The 21,200-nt window shown below is 48.9% G+C and overlaps 1 protein-coding gene across 2 annotated transcripts; it reads left to right on the top strand.

The window, feature by feature from the left end:
• Window positions 1-1,462: 1,462 nt before the first annotated feature.
• LOC119224833 (metal transporter CNNM4) lies at window positions 1,463-19,285 on the top strand. 2 transcript variants are annotated; one of them, XM_037482240.2, is made up of 7 exons: window positions 1,465-3,487; window positions 10,537-10,680; window positions 10,974-11,111; window positions 11,928-12,097; window positions 14,951-15,047; window positions 17,765-17,946; window positions 18,197-19,285. In XM_037482240.2, exons 1-7 carry the CDS (start codon window positions 2,074-2,076, stop codon window positions 18,458-18,460), a joined length of 2,409 nt encoding a protein of 802 aa, XP_037338137.2. In that variant the 5' UTR covers window positions 1,465-2,073; the 3' UTR covers window positions 18,461-19,285. The 2 variants fall into 2 exon arrangements, with proteins under 2 accessions (XP_062418529.1, XP_037338137.2); XM_062562545.1 differs by lacking the exons at window positions 17,765-17,946; window positions 18,197-19,285 and adding an exon at window positions 15,777-15,953 and having other exon boundaries at window positions 1,463-3,487.
• Window positions 19,286-21,200: the final 1,915 nt, after the last annotated feature.

The following is a 21,200-nucleotide window of genomic DNA, read 5'->3' as shown; positions in this document are numbered from 1 at the left end:
CCCTCCCTCCCTCTCTCTCTCTCTCTCTCTCTCTCTCTCTCTATCACTCAGCGGAAACTTACATTAAACCCAAAGCAAAAGAAAGTAAAGTGAAGAACTTTTTAGGCAACTCTGACCCCTAGTGAAGCTCTAAGTGAAACAAACAGAAGGCTTCCGGGGGGGGGGGGGGGGTCAGACTGTTGGTCTTTGGGGAAGCTGTGTCAGGGCTATCTGACTCAAACTGTGTGGTTCTGGTCCTTTTCCTGTTTGGAGGGAGTTGAGTTGTGTTTCCGGTTTCAGCTGAAGCGGTTGTTTTGTGGTCTTTGGGAGTTTTTCTGATAAATGTCACTGTAACTCCTTAAAGTGTTCCCTCTGACGGTGTCATCACATCCGATCACCCCCGTGGCGCACTGCAGGCTCGCTGAAGAAAGCATGTGGCATATTTCACTCACTGCCACTCCACTGCATCCTCGTGAACCTTTTACTCCACTTCATTCATGTTTGAAATAAGAAGTCTTTCGGTTTCCTGGAGACCCCAAAAGGAGGAAATCACTGCGGTTTAAAGGAAATCTGCTCTCAGTTTACAGCTGAAGGAGTCAAGATGGAAACAGTGAACATACATTCATTTGGTTGTGAGAGTGTAACTCAACTTTCCTCGAATGATGACATGACCACAAGGTGTCGACAGAATAAATGGAGCCAAATCTTTAGATTATAGAATTTTCTTTCTGGCCTTTTGTTGTCATCATCCTCCTTATAGACATCATTGTTTCTTTTCAACCTTCTTCCACACAAAGTGTATTCATGAAGCTTCCTCTTCCTCACCTGCTGCTTCGTCTCCACCTGGGGAGGCTTCGGCCTTCCGTCCTGCACCGTCTCACTGAAGGTGGGTGCGGCGGCGAGGCGTCGTCACGTAGCAACCCGGAACCGGGCCACCTTCGCTCTGTTAGCGCGGGCAAATAGATTGGTAGCTGGGCAATTATTTTAAGTGGTGCAAATAGAATTTTTTTTTTTTTGGAAGACAGAAGTGTACTTAGTTAGTTAGTGTTACATTTCTGTGACAAAGAAGAGCACAAATGACCTAAAACCGAATGTTCCTCTGTCACGTCGGCCACTTAGCAGCAGACCTTTCGCTCTCTGGCCTCCTAGCAACCAGCCTCCATTCCAGCCGCCTAGCAACCGCTACCCTGTTCTGAGGAAATGTTGAGGCATTTCAGGGAAATACACTTCTTGGATTTCTACAATGAGCTACACGTGCGTAGCGGTTAGCTTAGCATGAGGGTTTGGGTTGCCCAACACCTCTAAAACTGTTGGATTCTATTGTGCACAAAGTTATGCTTTTACTTCCCAGCAATTACAAACAAGTATTGCATTTTTTACACTGCATTTAAAACAATAAACACATAAAGTGTAATTACGCTTCAGATGTTGTCTGAAGTTAATTAAACATTTTCTCCAGAAGTGACCGGACTTTAATATAATGCCAACTGTTTATATATACAGTAAGTACAAGGACGCATCAATATTAATAATTCAATAAAATGGGGAACTCATTTCTATGTGAATCACACTGTTTTACAACCTTCAGCCATCAGGCTGCACTGCGCGTCATTTCACCACAAGGTGGAGCTCTGTTCTTAGAAAATAAATTGAATCCAATGCCATGTGTCCTTCAATATAGGCTTGTAGACGAGTTGAAAAGAAGGAAATCACAATTGAAATCTGGATCATTGCTGATGAAGGAGAACGTACAATGACGGATGCATTCATGTGAATTCCGTTGTACTCTTATTTTTCAGCTTCTATAATAAAATAAAAAATAAACAGGCAAATGTATGATTTAGAAATGTAAAATCAGTAAGAAATACATAAGAAATTTAGCTATGTTACACATGGCAGTCCACCTTAAAAAAGAAAATAAAAAGAAAAAACAGTCGACCTTAAAAACGAGGGCTGAAGGGGGCTCGGTCGCATGACGTATCCCCCGCTGATTGGCCGCATTGTCGATGTAGCGGTTATGCAAATGAGCAGGTTGGGCTCGTGGAAACGAGTAGGTGACGTCAGTTCCCCCAACTCGCAGAGAGCGAAACAAACATGGCGATGGACTCGAGTGGACCGGGGTTCACGCTAACTTTACTCCTCCTTTACTGCGTTTTCGCGGGCGCCCGGGCCGAGGGGCCGGCGGCGGGGGCGGCCAGCGGGCCCCGGATACTCGGCATGCGGCTGGAGAGGAGCGACACGCCGGCCGGGACCACCGAGCGAGGAGTCATCCAGGTAACCGAGGGCAGCGACATCCTCTTCAGGTTCTACGGGCTCCACCTGCTGCCCAACACCTCGGCGCTCATCAAGTTCACGGAACTCTACTCCAGCGACAAGGAGGACGACACCTTCGGCGCCCTGGCGTCGCCCGTCAACAGGACTTGTTCCGAGCTCACGAAGGACATAGAGGTGAAGGGGTCCATGGCGGTGACCAACCAGAACACCTCCGGGGTGGTCCAGCTCCGGATCAAGCAGCTCCGCAAGAGCGAGGTGGTCAAGGTGTTCGGCGTGTGCGTGCGCGACACGCAGGAGAAGGAGGAGACGTACTACCTGATGGACGACAGGGACGGCCGGGTGCGAGTGGTGGAGGTGGCCAAGTCCCTGCTGCCCACCTGGCTGCAGGTGATCCTCATCTGCTTCCTGCTGGTGCTGTCCGGCATGTTCAGCGGGCTCAACCTCGGGCTGATGGCGCTGGACCCGATGGAGCTGCGCATCGTGCGCGACTACGGCTCCGAGAAGGAGAAGAAGTACGCGGCGAAGATCGAGCCCATCCGCCAGAAGGGCAACTACCTGCTGTGCTCGCTGCTCCTCGGCAACGTCCTGGTCAACACCACCCTCACCATCCTGCTGGACGACCTCACCAAGTCCGGCGTCGGCGCCGTGGTGGCCTCCACGGTGGGCATCGTGATCTTCGGCGAGATCGTGCCGCAGGCGCTGTGCTCCCGGCACGGCCTGGCGGTGGGGGCCAACACCATCATGGTCACCAAGCTGTTCATGCTGCTGACCTTCCCCCTGTCGTGGCCCATCAGCAAGGTGCTGGACTGCGTCCTGGGCCAGGAGATCGGCACCGTGTACAGCCGGGAGAAGCTGCTGGGGATGCTGAAGGTCACGCAGCCCTTCAACGACCTGGTGAAGGAGGAGCTCAACATGATCCAGGGCGCCCTGGAGCTCCGCAGCAAGACGGTGGAGGACGTCATGACGCCGGTGGGGGACTGCTTCATGATCCGCAGCGACGGCGTGCTGGACTTCAACACCATGTCGGAGATCATGGAGAGCGGGTACACGCGCATCCCCGTGTACGAGCACGAGCGCTCCAACATCGTGGACATCCTGTACGTCAAGGACCTGGCCTTCGTGGACCCGGACGACTGCACCACGCTGAAGACCATCACCAAGTTCTACAACCACCCGGTGCACTTCGTCTTCCACGACACCAAGCTGGACTCCATGCTGGAGGAGTTCAAGAAAGGTCAGCAGGGGGTCTCATGAGGTTCTTGTTACAGCACTCAATACTCAAATATTTTACATACAATCAAATTGAATTAATTAAATTAGCTCCACTATGACTTTATATATACTGATGACTGGTGTGTAGTATATTGTAATGAAGTACCAAGCAGGTTATAGCCGAGCTTGACCTTTTGACCTCTTTTTTTTTTTGTGGCTGATCGTTGATGTTTGGACTTTATCCAGCATAGAAAACCCCCAAAAAAAGAAAAACGACAAAGGGTCCAATTAATTTTTTCCAGTCCGGTGCAGTTTAAGCGACGTGATATGACGTCTGCGGTTGCTAAGCGCATCAAGCCTTCCATTAGGGGACGATACCTGTCCTCTTGAGTACCACACAGAGGTCATGTTTTTTTTTATTATTTTTTTTTTTTTAAATCGGGCGGGTGTTCACATTCACTCAGAGTTCCAGGAGGGATGCTCCCGCTGGAGGTTCCCTCCCCGGCTCCATTTAGCCTTTGCGGTGGTGTTCCAAGCAGGAGACGGACCGGTTTGGGCTGCAGGTGGAAAACAAAAACGTATTATCAGTGATCACCTCCTCGTTGCACCTCCCTCATCTTGCTTTGCTGCTTTTTCCTCTTGTGCGCGCTCGCTCTCTCGCTCTCTCTCTCTCTCTCTCAGGGGAGGACAGACACAAACACAGAGGCCCCCCCCCCAACCCCGCTCCTCACCCCCCCGCGGGGGTTTATTTTCCTTTCCTCAGGAGTCGCGTCTCAAGGTCACAGACGGCAGACACTCACTCGCTGTGTCTGGATCTCCTCGCTCCTCCGTAGGTCGACTTCACAGATGCTTTTGGCGGCCCGTGACATTTGGGCCGAGCAGTCTCAGTGGGCTTGTGGGGACGGGGGGGACGGGGGGGGCGCACACACACACACACACACACACACACAAATAAACAGCGCGGCCGCACACAGAAACATTTAAACAATTTAGGAACTAACCAGAGGGCAAATATCTACAGGAAATCTGGTGTAAAAACGGTACCAGACGCAGAGTACTTGAGTCCGACTTGGAGACGCTGTTTTTCAGCCTCCACGCTGTGACCGTGTAGCTGTGGTAACACGCATCCCCTCTGACCCGACTCCCCGCTAAAATCTCAAGTTCCACTCACTCGCTGCCTGGCATCAGTTTCCACGGCAACGGCATCCAACTGTGTGTGTGTGTGCGCTGTGCGACCTTATCAATCATTTCGAGGGGACCTTTCGGGTTGTCCCGTGAGGCGACCTTTTCAGATGAGATGAAATTTTAATGACACGCCGGTTGTCATCGAGGCCTCGAACCTCGTAGGAGGAAAAAAACCCTCTTTTATACATTGAGTGTACCTGGTAGTGGCACTAGATTCACGAGAATCGAACAATCACAGAGTTGTACCTCGTGTGTGTGTCCCTCGTGGAGGTTTGAGTTCACAATTTTAGAAAACACACAAGTGAACCACGGGTTCCGACAGACGCTCCCGGGTTGTGTTTTATGGACGTCTGCATCCTCGGGCCCTTTTGGAACAATAACCGTGCAGCATGAAAGTAAAATACACAATCGATCCTCTGTGTTGTTCACTAGTTGCCGCATCTGGTTTGTATTCGTGGTGATGAATAATGATTCATTTTCTGCCGTCATTTTATTCCTCAGATTAAACATGTTAGACGTTTGTAGAATGGAATTGAAAAGATTCATTCACACATTTGTGTCATTTTAACAGCAATAATGGCCAAAAATGACTCATCCCAGCTGCCCAAACAACATTGATCATGAAATTTGGTTTGGACTTTCTCTTTTTTATGGATTAAATTATTCTTTTTTTAATACATTGGTCATGTGACCACAACTTCCATCCCAGTGGCCCTACGTCCGTGTGCTGCTAGTCAGTGTTTGGCCACTTATCTGCCCCCCCCCCCCCCCCCCCTCAATCGAGACGACATGTCCTGACAATAATACCACATTGTGCAATTCTTCCGAGTTGCTTTTCTTGCTCTTCCTGGCTTTTGTCCCCTGTGTGTTGCACACTAAAATGACTCCAGGTGTTTCTGGCGGTGGTGTAACCCGCCCACTTTCCCAGAGAATCCAGTTTTCTCTGTTGCTTTAGATGTAATGACGTCCACCTGTGAACCACAGTTGTTTTGGTACAGTTACGTATCGGAAGCACGTGAACTGGAATTTGTCTGTTTCTTTTTGATTTTAAAAAAATGTCAGAATTATGGCATCCACAATAATTAGGCCCTTCAGGCCAGAGCTCCAAAGTGCAATGTGACCAAAGAGCGAGGAAGCTGCCCGAGTGTCCTTCATGCCTCCCGAGAACCTCTCATTTCAATCTTCATTCACTGGTTTTCTTTTGGTCCCTGCAGCCAAAGAGCTCTGCAGTGACTCAAGTTCCCCTTTGCACCCTGTGCAATAAATAAGATAATTGTCAGCGCGCCATGAACACACGTTTATATAATCCGGTATCGACGTTTGCCTTTGATCCGCTGCAAAAACACTATTTACACTATTTCACAATTGGCATGAGAAGATTGGCATGTTGTATCCTCAAAAAAAACCCAGAAGATTTTCACCAAAGGCCGACCAGGACTCTCTGCCACTGGCGTCCAATCGACAGGTGTTCGACTTTCTATTTTGATGGAAAAGCCTCGAGGTCCCACAGCGAGAACGTTGGCTCACTCTCTCTGCGGCTGTGGTTGGACTCGTGGAGGACTGAACCAGACGGATGCGTTAGGTCCGTTTCCTGTTGTAAAAGCCAAACCTGCACTCGGACAGGTGTTTCTTTATTTGGAATATGTGGAACAGGATCAGCGCCCGCTAAGAGACTATTTTTACATTGTGTGCTGCTATTTTTAGGTTATAAAAGTAGACGTTGTTCTACGAGAAGCTGCACGTTGAGAGTTCACAGACTCTCAGATTATTTGGTTCAATCGGGTTCAATGGTTAATCGTTCGGGTTTATAAAGTCGATTGAGGTCTGTCAATAGAAAGAAATTCTTAATTAATTAATTACACATTCTGAAATTTCAATCATCTCAATTAATGGCGATTAATGAATGTTGTTTTTAATGAATGTTTTTCTTCTAGACAGACTAAATCTCACAAGTAATGAGTAATCGGTTTAGAAAAACATGTATTTTATACACTCTTGTTTAATTGTTAACGTTCTTCTACACACATTTTTTTCTTGGAGGCAGAATTTCACAGTGTGGCGCATGTTGAACTTGTGACTCTTTCAGCTATCGTAGCCTAGCAGCTAGCTTAGCATAGCAGCTAGCGTAGCATGGCGGTGCTTTGAGTGGTCCGTTCTGTTTGAATGTCGCGTCTCCTTCCAATGCAAAGAGCTCTCTCCATCCTGACTCACCGTCTCGCTCTCTCCGCAGTAAACAAAGGCGCCTCAACTACTTTAAAGTATTTTGTTGCATCAATCTTAGCCACATTCATCAGGTAGAATAATTGCATTCATGTGGGCCGTCTTAATTAGACATTTTATTACCACAACAACCAGGTGCATCGTGGCTTTGGGAAGTGAGCAATCAGCAGCTGTACAATCTGACCCCCCCCCCTCTTCTCGTTTCTTATCAGCCGCCTGCTGTTCTCTCCTCTTTTTCCTGTCGAGTCGTGCTGACGGTGCAGCCGCCGTCTTCTCAACTCCAACTCTTTTCTTTTCTTCTTCTTCTTTTTTTTTCTCCCTGGACCAGCGTGACACGATGGAGTCAGTCGGCGTGGAGTCACGCGCGCGGCTGCCGGGGTGGAGGACGTTGCGTAACGCGCCGGGCCTGATGTGGAGCCACGGGGGGGGGGGGGGGGGAGGATTCCTCCCATGTGGGAAACCCTTCTAGTTCAGTGGTTTGCTTTGTAGCAGGCGGAGGAAGCGCCTCTTCTGCACCCGTCGGTCTTTTTGGGTGCTGCAGACGGGCGTTTCTTGGGCTGTTAGATGATCGCCGTCGACCCATATTTGCAGATTCTTTAGTTTGTTTTAACAGCGAGAACCCGGACTCGTTTTTCTAGTCGACGGATTTACGAGAAGGAACAATGAAACGATAATTATTTATAGTTCATGGACTCAGAGGTGAATACGGGCCCGTGTGACGTTTTGGCGTCCAAACCTTGGAGCGTGGCTCGTGTTCTGCTCCCCTGACGGGCTGAACCCGTATTCTCAGCCCCCCCGACCCACGTCTCCCCTCTCGCCACGTCACAGCCGGAAGAACCGGTCCGCAAGAGCTCGACTTGTCTGCTGCACAACAGGCCTTTTGTGTATGTGTGTGCACGTGCTGCGTTCACGTGCACATCTGCAGCCGTGCACTATTGTCTCATCGCTGCACGGAGCGCGCGTGTTGGGCCGTCCGGGCCGGCGATGTGTGTTTTTGTTTTTTTTTCTGTGCGTGGGCGGTATGCGTGCGGCATTCCTTTCCCATACAGACTCATCCCCCCCCCCCCCCCCCCCCCCCCCCCAACCCCCCACCCCCCTTTGTCGCTGATGTTTCATGTCAACAAACAGGCCGCAGAGGGCAGAGAGAACAGACAGGAAGGTCACCTGACCCGCTGGGAGTCCAGATATCTGCAGCTGATGAGGGAACCCGGAAAACTAAACAAAGCGTTCGGTGAGCAGGTAGCAGACGGAACCTGGAATGCTGGTGGGGGGGGGGGGGGGGTTGGCGATGGGGGGGGGGGGGGGGGGGGGTTGGCGATACATTCCAGGTTAACTCTGTGCGCTCAGAGGAATAGAGAAGCTGCATTCTGGAGTTCACTGTTTGTGACAAAGGGCGCCGTGATTCTCTGTTCCTGATTTTTTTTTGGTAAAATCTTCCTCGTTTGCTCTCACGCTTTTGTGAGCACGAGGCGCTTTCAGATGATCACCCAGAGGTGACAGAACGGCAGGGACAGGGAGACGGAAGGTGAATGAGCAACACGGGTGGTTTGGTGACCTCCATTTTCGAGGTCACTTCAAGTGAATCCAATGAAAAACATTTTTTTTCTTAAAAGCTGAGCTGAGATCAGATAACGACGGATGAGTGAAAATGAAACGTTACTAAGTGACCTCACGGGGTGAACAACCTGAAACACACACAGCGCGGGGGCTCAATGGACACTGAATACATGGAGGTGCCTGCACTCAACTTGTGTGTGTGTGTGTGTGTGAAGGATTCAATAGACTCAAGTGACTCCCCAGTAACTGTGTGGTAAGTATGTCCCCCGGGGTCCTACTTCCTCTGAAATATTGACTCAGCACCACAGGGAGAGACCACACACACACACACACACGCACAGAGGCCCTTTTCCATGACATGATGTCTCTATTTTTGTTGCTACGGTGATTCTCTTGTGTGGAATGAACGCTAATCCGCTGGCGAATGCGCTTGGAGTGCACTAAAGTTCTGCATTGTCCCACGAAACGATGGCACCTCCTCACGTGAAGCTCCTCCCGATGCCCCGGACCCTTTGACCCCAGCGGGAAGTTATTTAGAGGCCGGGCAAAGCCTGACAATCTGAACCGCATGTCGGACTTCAACGATGTCACAGCTTCTCGAGCTCAAATGTCGGTTTTTTTCCGCTTCTGAAAACCGCCAACGTGAAATCGTAAGGGAAAATATTCCGTCCTCATGCCGCAATGAGAACGGTTTGGACGCCGTGTGCAGCCATAAACGTCAGCTGCTTCCTCTCGAGCGTCCAGACTAAATACACACAAACATCACCCCTGACCCCCCCTCCCCAAACATCTCGCACGCCGTGACATCACTGGCTCCCACAGCCCAGCCGGCCTCGTGGGAATCGGATTCCTTAAAGTCTGCGTAGTAAAACCCAACACAGGCAGAGCCCTGTGTGTGTGTGTGTGTGTGTGTGTTTGTGTGTGTCTTGCCAGCGGAGCCCGCTTTACCACGACATGCAGGCAGACATCTAGACGCACACACACGCACACACACAAAGATGAAACCCTCCCGGCCTTTGGTCATATGATCTCTTGGTAAATCCTGTTGATCGGCTGCTCTCCTTTTCAGGGAACAAAGGCCGTGCTCGGCTCACACAACCTGGGGGCCCTTTGTTTTGGGGGAGAATGGGATGCCGCATGTTGTGTTTATTTTTAGTGAGTGAGGACGGCTCCTCTTGTACCAAATACCTCACCCGTCAGACTCCAAGTCATTCTCCCAGCAGTGTGTGTGTGTTCCTCCCCTCTTGGTTGATGGCTTCGTCTCCGTCCCCGCCTGAACCCGGCCGCCATCTGCCCTTTGAACACTTCTGTGGTGTGTGTGTGTTGTTTGTGTGTGTGTGTGCTTTGTGTGGTACGGTGACGCCTGCGACCAAAGTCCAGGACCCAACCCCAAACCGCGGCGACCTGCACTCGTTAACAGGCTGCCGGGCGGTGCGATACTCAGGGAGTGGGCCCGAACGGGTCGCCGAGATGGCGGGGGTTGTGTGTGTTTTGTTGGACACACACACACACACAGAAACACGAGGCCGTGGTTACGGCCCGAGAGCTTTAATTGATTGGCTTTGAATTCACGCCTCTATACCAATAAATAGATTGCAAAGACATGGTCAGCAGGGGTTTAGCTTAGCTTAGCTTAGCTTAAATAAGCTTCACATATAATTCACTAAAAAAGGAGCTATTTATAAGTCGGAGGATTTAGCTAAGAAGGCCCATTCGTTATTTAATTAAATAAAAATACTCGAATCCGTTCTTCACAGATCGAACTCCAATGGATGCAGCGAGTTGCTTGTTTTGTCCGTTCTCCCCTTTTTATTTTTTCGTTAAAACGACTTGGTAAGTGGTTGCCGATGGCAACCTGGTCGATCCCTTGTTGTCGAGCCCCACTGAGCTTGTCAGAGAAACACCATCATCACATTAAAAGTATTTATCAACATGATTCCCCCCCCAAAATGACTCAAATAAAACAAGCAAAAACACAGTTCATTCATCAGAAAACGATGCCCTCGGTTTCCATCTGCTTCTCCTCCTTCTTCTTCCTGTTCATCCATCGCTTGTACTTGCATGATGTGTGCAGACACACTAGTGATGACTCTCTTTGTCCCGCTTTAGGAAAATCCCACCTGGCCATCGTCCAGAAGGTGAACAACGAGGGGGAGGGGGACCCCTTCTACGAGGTGCTGGGCCTGGTCACCCTGGAGGACGTCATCGAGGAGATCATCAAGTCCGAGATCCTGGACGAGTCGGACCTCTACAGTGAGTCGGTTCTGGTCTTGGCTTCTAGGGGCTCATGGAAGTGAGGACTAGTTAACCTCGATCATTGCTGAACCACAACAGTGAAACTGGACTCATAAATATTCATTTATTCCACGTAAAAAGAGACACCTTCACGATGCCGTCCAAGGGTTGCGCAATCCTGGCCTCGCTCGGGTGACTCAGTAAACCTTTAGGTTTTCTTCTGATGAATTACTTATTTCTTTTTTGTGCGTGTGTGTGTGCGTGTGTGTGTGTGCGTGTGTGTGTGTGTGTGTGTGTGTGTCACTTCTCAGCCGATAACCGCAACAGGAAAAAGGTGGCGCCCAATAAGAATAAGAGGGACTTCTCCGCCTTCAAGCAGAGCGAGAGCGAATCAAAAGTGAAGATCTCCCCTCAGCTGCTGCTGGCCGCCCATCGCTTCCTGGCTACAGGTGAGGGACGCGCGCTCACACACACACACACACACCTGCTAGAAACCACATATCTCCAGATGCGCTGATAAGCTCCTCCCACTTCTTCAACGAAATACACTATGTTATAAACCTCTTTGGAGGTACGTGGTGCTCACAGCCCCCCCCTCTCCTTATGTAATATTCAGTAACCAGACATGATGATAAAGGAGACTGCAGTAAAAAGGCCTGGGGGGGAGGAGGGGGGAGCCTCTAATGGCATCACATCAGAGTCTGACGCTCCGTTTTTCTTCTCAGGGTGGTTTCATTTTTCTTTCGTGACTCATCACGCAGGATTGTTTTCTTTTTGTGAGACCATGACGTTGCTCCTTTCCTCTTTCCGCTCCTTCGTGGTCGTGGTTCTTGGATTTAGATCAGATAAATAAAAACGTCAATTTCAGATATATGTTAACAGCCGACACCGACCCGTTTTTTCTTTTGTTTACATACAATATTCCTGGTGTGATTCTAATCTAATAAGTAAAAAATAAAAACATGTGCTTTGCGCAAATAAAGATAAAGAGGTGTCATTTTAGTCATACAATCAGCCAACCAGCAGAAGCGAAACACAATTTACACACCAGGAACACATGGAATTAAAGGGCTGTGAAAAATGATGGAAGTCATTGAAACGTCCTCAGCAGCAGCTCGCGGTTCTCCCTGTTGAGCATTTCTTTATCGCCGATTAATGAGTAAACAACAAGCTCTCACTGCTCATTCACCTCATCCGTTCACAAAGTCACGTAATGTCTCCTAAAAGACGGGATTCCTCAACGTGCTTTTCTACCCCCCCGGCAGAGGTGAGCTTGTTCAGCCCGTCTCAGGTGTCGGACAAGGTGCTGCTGAGGATCCTCCGCCACCCCGACGTCATCCAGGAGATCAAGTTCAGCGCCGCCGACAAGCTCTCGGCCCAACACTACGTCTACCAGCGGGGAAAGCCTGTGGACTACTTCGTCCTCATCCTGCAGGTAGCGGACCGCTTTGAGTCCAACAGTCCCACTCGTTGTCATGGAAATGGTAACTAATCCCTTTGAGGACTTTTCTTCAGAGTCACAGTGGAGCTTCTAGGAAAGTGTGTGTGTGTGTGTGTGTGCCCTTGAAGGAGCGTGCTGGGACACAGATTCTTGGACTAAACGTCATTACAGTCACATTCACAATAATTCGTTCACCAAATATTAACTTTATGTTAACATGACGCCTCTTAAATGTTTACACGGGATTGTAAATGAGTGCTTTGCATTCCAGACGTCTTTTGCCTCACGAGTTGAGTCCAAAACCAAAGGATGTCGAGTCACAATCCAAAAGACACCGTTTTAGTTTGTTTGGCTGTGGTGAGATTTCATTTTTTTTAACAGATGTTACAACTACTCATTTTTAGGGTTTTTAGCTGAAAACTATTCTATTTCTTCAACGAGTCCCACGAAGCGCGCTTTGCCTGATGAGTTCTGCCCCCTCCCCCCTTTCCCACCCAGGTGGGAAACTGAGGCCTACCTGGATTCCCACGCGTAGCCGCGTCCCCAAAAACAGTCATTAGCCGGGTCCAGTAATCCGGGGGGGGGGTTGTGTATCACTTTTGGATTCAGGTCTGGGGGGGTGGGGTGGTATGGGGGGGGGGGGAGGGGGACCCCACATGTGGAATAATCCTCCGAGGCCCTTCTGGTGACTGTGTGACTCGGCAGAAAATCCTCCGGGTTTTAGTCGTATTTTGAAGGAGCGTCGAGTGGCCTTTTATCTCGTTGTCTCGTTTCCGGTGAGCACGAGGCGAAGCTTGAGCTCCTAAACAACAGTTTAATGGCACAACGTCCAGGTGGATCCGCCTTCTCCCTTTTTAAGAAGCCTGATGCGCACTTAGAAAAGAGGGAATATTTCCATTAGATTCCAAACGTAATGAATATTTTATTCCGGTGATTAAAGATTGGCGGCAGACTTTTCTTTCAATTATTCATTCTCAGTTCCTGTGTGTGTGTGTGTGTGTGTGTGTGTGTGTCAGCAGTTTGTTTATGACCAGCGTGATTCATGTGTCTATGAAGATGCTCTGTTACTCTCACAGGACAGAGTCCGTGTGTGTGCGTTCTTTGCTCTGATTACTTTATGGAGATCATAAATATAAGTCCTAGTGCATTCTGTCTTTTTACGGAACGGGACACATTAGCGTGTGTCACTCGGCATACGTGACGCTGTCAGTTTTTCAACTTGGCGCGAACCACAAACCAAGTCAGCGCTTTATTTTGTGACAAACACTTAGTCACCAACCACTAAACGCTGAGGCTGTTGCACACACACACACACACACACACACACACATGTTTGCTCTGAATCCTCACAGACGTTTCAGCTACAACAGCTGGTCTTTAATCCCGGGGACCAACTATAAGCCTTCTTATAATTTGTATGAAAACACACTCATGCTGTCATATATATTACTATAGTTAAATGAAATCATCTTTGGATATTTTGTGATATTTTCCTGATTGGCTCTTAAAAACATCTCTTTATTTTATAGAGTCTGTGTTTGATGTTGATTACGTGAATGCAGACTTTTTAAATGGTTGTCAAAATCATTTAGAGGAAATAATAGCTTAAAAAGTGACAGCAGTGTGCAGGAAACACAACATTTAGGATCCAACTCCTAAACCTAATATAAAAGCTTTTAAATAACAGCTAAACATGGACTTTTATTGTGAAGAATTCATAGTTTGAAATTAAACATGACAATACACAACTGAGCGATGATCACCAAAAGTCACGTTCACGTTAGAAAGGAGGTTCATTTTCTGTCTTCTCTTCAAATATTCAAGAGCCCAATGTTGTTGTGCTTCATCGTCCAGTTGGTCTGGCGAAACGGGTTCTGCACCCCTCTTGTTGCCTGAAGGACAAAAAAATAACTAGTCTGTCACATGTAGCGACAGTTAAGTGATATGTGGCCCAAGAATGCATCACACACACACACACACACACACACTCTAGCACTCATTGGTGGAGTCCTTAAAGGGCCGGCGTGCCGTTTCTCAGGGAATCCACTGTAAAGAGATGGAATATGACATCACTAACCATGTTATGTCCTCCGGGACTAATCACCTGAGGCTAAGAATAGAATCACCCCTTTGTATCTACAGATGAAGTCCTCCCCTCCACACTCAGTCCTCATGTAGGTCGGCCATGTTTCTACAGGAGCCCAGAGCGGACAAACCAAACGTTCCCCTTACGTTACGTTACAAACACAATTTGTCCATTTACAAAGACAAGCAGCAGCAGACAAAGATCTTAAAGTGACTGTTCCCTGTTAGATAAAGGCGGCGCCTCTCTGTTATTCCACCACCTGTTCTGCTGTCACCAGCCCGGCCCCTGTGGGGGGGTTTGGGGTTGGGGGGGGGCTGGGATCAGAGGTGGAGGTTGGAGAGATGGAGGGACGCGTGGATTAACTCTGCTGTGTTGTTACCGCAGTTCACACATTCCAACCGGGCCGATGGAGGCAACGCAGAGGCCTCCTTTAACCCCCCCGAATGTGCGACCCCCCAACTCGTCTGATGGCGTCTCATGGAGCACAAAGTCAACACGACCAGAGTCCAACTGCCTCTGATAAATTCTGCCGTGGGCTGTAGCGCCCTCTAGGGGTCGATTACATTTGACATAAAAATGGCCTTTACTATGATTGGGATTGATGTGATGATTGAAGGTGAAGGGAAGGTTGCAAGTGACCCAAGTAACTGGATTTAAATACTCTGGTCCCTCGTCTTGTCGAAAGCATCACGGTTGAAGGCGACAAAAAAGCTGCTTCACGTCCCTCACTCATTCGTCGTTTTGTGTCTGCTCTCCGTCAGGGGCGGGTGGAGGTGGAGGCCGGCAACGAGAACATGAAGTTTGAGACCGGACCTTTCTCCTTCTACGGCGTCATGGCGATCAGCGTCCCCACCCTGGGTGAGCCCTAAACCCCCCCCCCCCCCCCCTCTCTCCTCCTGTGCATTAAGAATCTTCAAAGATCAAAGTACCTCTGCTGCCCCCTAGTGGGGGAGTTTAAATGCAAACCCATCAGTGCTTTCCTAAATGTTCCATCCTGTTATTTCCCCCCCCTCCATTCACAATGGATCACATGATTTCTTCCTGCAGCATTAGGTGCTTCTTGCTTTCTGCACTTTCATATCGTTCTTTCAGCATTCACATGTGTTTCACAGGAATTTGCCTTCTGCTACTTTTACCTTCTCCCACCCTCTGCTCCCACTGAGGCTTCAGCTCCAGGTCTCCGTCTGCTTCTCTCTGTCCTTGAAATTCTTTTTTTCCATCTCGTGAACCTTTTCAGGTACCAGAAGCCGTCACCGAATCCCCCGGCGGATGTCTTCATATTCACCGATTTTTAAATTTTTCACACTGAATATTCGTTGGCCAAAGTTTCACTGCTTCGTCTTTATCTTTTTATTCTTTTCTCACACCTGAGTGAGGTTCACACATTTAATCAGAGAAACAGAAGGGGGGGGGGGCTTCTTCCTGTGTGATCGTCTTTGTGATTACTGTTCAGTGTGTACCCACATTATTCCTGTTCTCGTTTTCATCTCAACACTCATCATCTCGCTCTCTCAGGTTCTTCAGATTTGTGTTTAATTTGTTTGCTTACTTCCTTCCCTCCTTCCTTGCTTCCTTCCTCCTCACCAGCGCCCGCCTCATTTCACCTCCTCATCAAACGTCCGATGGATCCAACCCTCCTCTCATCCAGTGTCCGCTGTCACCTGTGGTTTTTCCTTTTGTTTTTTTTTGTTCTTTTGCACGTGAAGCTATGATCTGTCCCTCTGTCTCACTCAGTCTCCCCCCCCCCCCCCCTTCCTCCCTCTGGAACACCTGCTGCCTCCCTCCTTCTCTCACCTCAGTGGCTGCTCCTCGTCCTCGTCACCTCCCCTTTAAGAGGTTTCCCCTGTTTTCTCGGTTGCCAGGTAAACTTCTGCATGTCTGGGTCCTTTTTAGCACCGTGGACAGACAGGAGGGGGGGGGGGGGGGGGCAGGGGGGGTTGGCAACGAGTGGAGGGGTAAATAAAGGCCTGATCACAGAGGGCGGAGGTCGTCACCGGCTGTGACATCACTGTCCTGAAGGTGCGGCGGGTTCAAAGGTTCCTCCTCCCTCTCTCGCCAAAGGGTTACCACGACAACGGCTGCTGTTTGGGGAATAAGTTCTTTGATCAACACAGACACAAAAAAAAGACATCATTCAATGTATTCTTAGCAAACAGGAGTTTGTGTTTTGTTGTTTTATTTCCTTTGTGTGCGTCTAGCGGGAAGTAGTGTGAGTCGTTCTGGGTTACACACAGTATTGTGCATGAGGTGTGTGCGTTGTCACAAGGTTACTTTACAAGTTGCTCAGATTCTCTGGTTTCAGTGAAGTGTCTCTGTGTTCTGAGCTGTCGGCCTCAGATCAACTGTCAGAATATTCACTGGTTTCTGCATGATATCTAATAAATAAGATTACAACCGTGAAAACGGTTCGCTCTGATGCTCCTTCACCTCCCGGCCTGCATTCGCTTTTTTAAAGTTAGAATCATAGTAATCAAGTAAGCGAGTCGATTCAGCAGATCATTCGAGCACCGATCTCAGACCCCTTGGAGACATTAAATGAAAACGAAGCAGAGCTGCTGAGGTCATTGTTGTCCGTCCCGGTGCAGACTTAAACGGCCTTAATTGCCCCCCCCGAAAAATCTTCTAGAGCACAACAAATAAAGACCTCTTGTCCTTAACCACGAGCGCCCAGATGTAGGACAGCTGTTACGTTTGGGGGGGGGGGGGGGGGTGATTCATTCTAAAAGCATTCATTCATTCTAAAAGATTTAGGACAATTTTTTAAAACCTCCACCGACGTCTTGAGGATCCAGTCGGTCTCTTTGTGACAGAATCTGTTAAAACAGAGGACTTTTGTTTGTTTGTTTGTTGGGATTTCCCCGCTGAGCTCCATCGCGTTTGCATCACGACGCAGATTGTGTTGTGTCTGATTTGTTGTTGAAGCGCCACGTCAGTCGGAGATGAGCAACGTGTCCGCAGCGGAGAGAGGGAAAAAAAAAAGGGGAAGTAAAGAAACCTGGAGTCACGCTTCCAACTCGGCTCCGTCTGTCGTAAGCGGCGCGTTGAGCAAATATCGGCCTGAAGTCAACCGACCGAGTTTACAGGAAAAACAACAACATAACCAGCATTAGATGTGAAATCTAACTCCACTAACGGGAAGCTGGGGCCTCAGAATCACACCGTTAACAAACCCCCCCCCCCCCCCCCCCCCCCCCCCCCGTTGACCTGTGCAGGTAAAACCGTGTCCTACGACTCACTGAGGCCCGCCGCCGGACGACTCACCGCCGCCGGTAATGACGCGCGGCGAGGAGCATGTGACGTGTGGGGTCTGTGCGGCTCTGTGTGCGTGTGCAAACCGGCATGGCACAAAAGCGCCCGGATGGCTTCTTCTTCAGGTGTTGTCGTGTGCTTTTGTTCCACCTGGCGTGTCACTAACAGCCCCCCCCCCCCCCCCCCCTGTCATCTGGAGCTGCATCACAGAAGCCTTTTAACTCCCCGAATGGCCTTTTCCTGTATTCAGATGTCCATAACGTCCTCTCCCCCCCCCCCCCCCCCCCTCTCTTTTTCTCTCCCCCTTGTGGCGGCTGTGCGAGCAGAGTTCCGCTCGCCGTCCCACCTCAGCGGGTTGAACCGCACGGCCTCCCTGAGCGGCGCCGACCGGACGGACTCGCTCTACGGCAGCAACGGCCAGCTCAACAGCGCCGTGCCGGCGCCGGCGGCGCAGCAGTACACGCCCGACTTCTACGTGCGAGCCCTCACCGACCTGCAGTTTGTCAAGGTGGGGGGGGGGGGTCGAGGTTGCTCTCTTACCTGTTTGCGTTCCTCTGGTAAAGCAGGGGTTTTGTTTCAAATGTCACATGTTCATTTTACCAAAACACCTGAACTTTTACCTCAATTAGGCGAGACAGAATATACAAACGGCTTTTTAATGGCGCATTTCTTTGGCCTCTGCGCACCTGTCGCCATGGCGACGGCTGAGCCGGAAGCTAGCGGCGCTCCGCTGTGACCTCGTGTCCTCCTCCCTTCAGATCACCAGGGCCCAGTACCAGAACGGCCTGGTGGCGTCGCGTCTGGACAGCACGCCGCAGTCCCCGGAGAGCGGCCACAGCGGCGCGCCGTGCCTGGATCAGACGCCGACACCCGGCGCCGCCGACGCCGCCGCCCTCACGTACCCGGGAGCCGACTCCACCCCGACGGAGAACGGGCCGGACGAAACCACGCTGCTCCTCCTCAACGAGCAGAACTCGCCGAATGCAGCCAACCACCACAGCCAGCTGGACAACAGCGTCTGACTACACCACCCAACTACACCACCACCAACTACACCACCGTCTGCACGCATGCACTACTGCGCCCAAATGTATGCTGAGGAACCGCAGCGTGTTTCTGTGTGTCTGTGTCTGTGTGTGTGTGTGTGTGTGTGTGTGTGTGTTTGGGTGTTAGTAGGAATGAGACAAAAAGAGACAAGCCATGTGCTTATTGTGTAAATATGCAAAGGGTGAAACGCACACATTGTGTTGTGGTAACATTTCCATTGTAAAGACTCAACACGCACCCACGGTGGTTCATGGGCAGAGACGTGTGTGTGTGTGTGTGTGTGTGTGTGTGTGTGTGTGTGTGTGTGTGTGTGTGTGTGTGTGTGTGTGTGGTTGCACGCCCTCCTTAACGCATTAACTGATCTGAAGGACCTGCCCGTTGTGGACCAAGAAGTGAAGAACTAGCAACCCCCCCCCCCCCCCACCCGTGCGTGTGTGTTTTTAACTATACGTACGTGTGTGTGTGTGTGTTGCTTCCTGTTTACTCAATCAGAGATACAGGGAGACTCTGCCCTCCTCCAAGCGCCCCCCCCCCCTCCTTTGTACTTGCACGCGTAAACCAAAAGCCCCCCCCACCAGGACCCCCCCCCTCCCCATACATCCGTACAGCTAGGAGACAAAGACGACACCAGCGTGTCACAGTCCAAATCAAAGTAATAACAAAGTAATATATGTTCTTCAGAAGTCTAGTGAGATATTTATTGGTGGATTCTGTGCAACGGCGACAAAAGACCTTCACTATATTGTTGTTGTTTCCCTTCTCGAGGTGAGTCGCTAGGAGCCCCCCCCCCCCCCCCGGCCCCCCCCAGAGATTTAGCAGCAACAAGCAGCCAGTTTTGTATTGACTAAGACAATCAATCAATCAGTCTAATTGAGTAATTACAATTAAATGCGTTTGCTACGTTGCTCTCAAACCAATGGAAGACATTTCAAATGTTCAGTGTGTGTGTGTGTGTGTGCGTGTGCACGTGCACGTGCACGCAAGACCAAAATTGCCATCACCAGACTTGGTGGGAACAGAAACCAAAAGGGGGGATACTTGATCACATTCTGACTAGAAAATAAGAGATCTGAGACTTTATTTATTGAGTTGGATGTGCGTGTGTGTAAATTTACTGTTAACGAAGGGGATGTGATTTTATTTTTCCACATTAAATTGTTCATTGAATTCAGTGGTTATGTTAAGTTTTCTTTATCATTATTATTATTATTATTTTTGCTAATCTGATTTTGGGGGTTGGGGGTGAATCTGATCATTTATTATTTTGTATTTTTAAACGCCAAACTGAGCTTTAGGGAAAGCGAGCATGTATTTCATATGTAAACAAAGGTAAACAAAGGTTGTCGTTTTTTTACACAGAACTGTACACTCCAGTTACATTTTACTGTGTTAAAGTTTAAAAAAAAAAAAATCTTTCTTAAACTCATAAATGTTTTTGTCCTCCAGCAGAACCATTTTTTTTGTGGTATTCAACATAAAAAGGTGAATTTCTGTTTCTGCTTTGTAGTTTTGTTATTTTATTATTATTATTATTCTAAGATTTCTGCCGGTTGATCCAGGACTACGTGTACCAGAATGCACTGAGGGAACCTGGAAATGTTGATTCCTCCCTCACCATTCCATCTTCTTTCCCCACTTGTATAGACGGGGGAATCTTGAGGAATTCTTCATCTTCTAAACGGGGGATTCTGGGAAACGTAGTGGGACTCGCACACGTAGTGGGACTTGCACAACGCACACGCTGACCGACAAACGCATCCGTCTCAACCATCTGATTTCAAATCCTCAACTTCCTCCTCCGCTGATGAGCAAATGAGTAAAGCAGAAATGGCACCTCGCTGGTTCTCATGCGGTTTCATAAAAACATGACTCCTGTCTGACTGAAAAGAGGAATTTAAAAAAAGCGTTTTTTTTAACGTGGATCTGAAACAAAAAGCTGATGACTTGTTGCATTTTGATTACTCAGAAAAGCCTAAATGTCACATGGTTGTTTTGTTTCTTTTTAAACCCACTTTGGAGTCATTCAATGTGTGTTTGTTGTGGAAAAAAATACATCTTACGTTTTAATTTAGCCTTTTTAAATTAACATGTGAATAGCGCTCAAAGCGGGCACAAGGTTCCCCGAGGAGGTCGAATGAAAGCTGCTTCCTTTCTGTCCCTTTCTGCCAAAGACACCTGCGGTGATAATCTGAGGAGTCACTCGTTGTTTTGGTGATAATCTGAGGAGTCACTCGTTGTTTTGGTGATAATCTGAGGAGTCACTCGTTGTTTTGGTGATAATCTGAGGAGTCACTCGTTGCTTTTTTGATAATCTGAGGAGTCACTCGTTGTTTTGGTGATAATCTGAGGAGTCACTCGTTGTTTTTGTGATAATCTGAGGAGTCACTCGTTGCTTTTTTGATAATCTGAGGAGTCACTCGTTGTTTTGGTGATAATCTGAGGAGTCACTCGTTGTTTTGGTGATAATCTGAGGAGTCACTCGTTGTTTTGGTGATAATCTGAGGAGTCACTTGTTGCTTTTTTGATAATCTGAGGAGTCACTTGTTGTTTTGGTGATAATCTGAGGAGTCACTTGTTGTTTTGGTGATAATCTGAGGAGTCACTTGTTGTTTTGGTGATAATCTGAGGAGTCGCTCGTTGTTTTGGTGATAATCTGCAGAGTCACGCGTTTTGGTAATAATCTGAGGAATCGCTCGTCGTTTTGGTGATAATCTG

Source organism: Pungitius pungitius, chromosome 5, assembly GCF_949316345.1.
Source record: "Pungitius pungitius chromosome 5, fPunPun2.1, whole genome shotgun sequence".
Taxonomy (NCBI): Eukaryota; Metazoa; Chordata; class Actinopteri; order Perciformes; family Gasterosteidae; genus Pungitius; species Pungitius pungitius.
This window is presented reverse-complemented; position numbering and strand designations above follow the sequence as displayed.

Excerpts from the sequence above, each read along its gene's own strand:
- LOC119224833 (XM_037482240.2), top strand. The coding sequence starts at position 2,074 with ATGGCGATGGACTCGAGTGGACCGGGGTTCACGCTAACTTTACTCCTC. Across the intron at positions 3,488-10,536 it reads GCTGGAGGAGTTCAAGAAAG|GAAAATCCCACCTGGCCATC; the intron begins GTCAGCAGGGGG and ends GTCCCGCTTTAG. Across the intron at positions 15,048-17,764 it reads GATCAGCGTCCCCACCCTGG|AGTTCCGCTCGCCGTCCCAC; the intron begins GTGAGCCCTAAA and ends CTGTGCGAGCAG.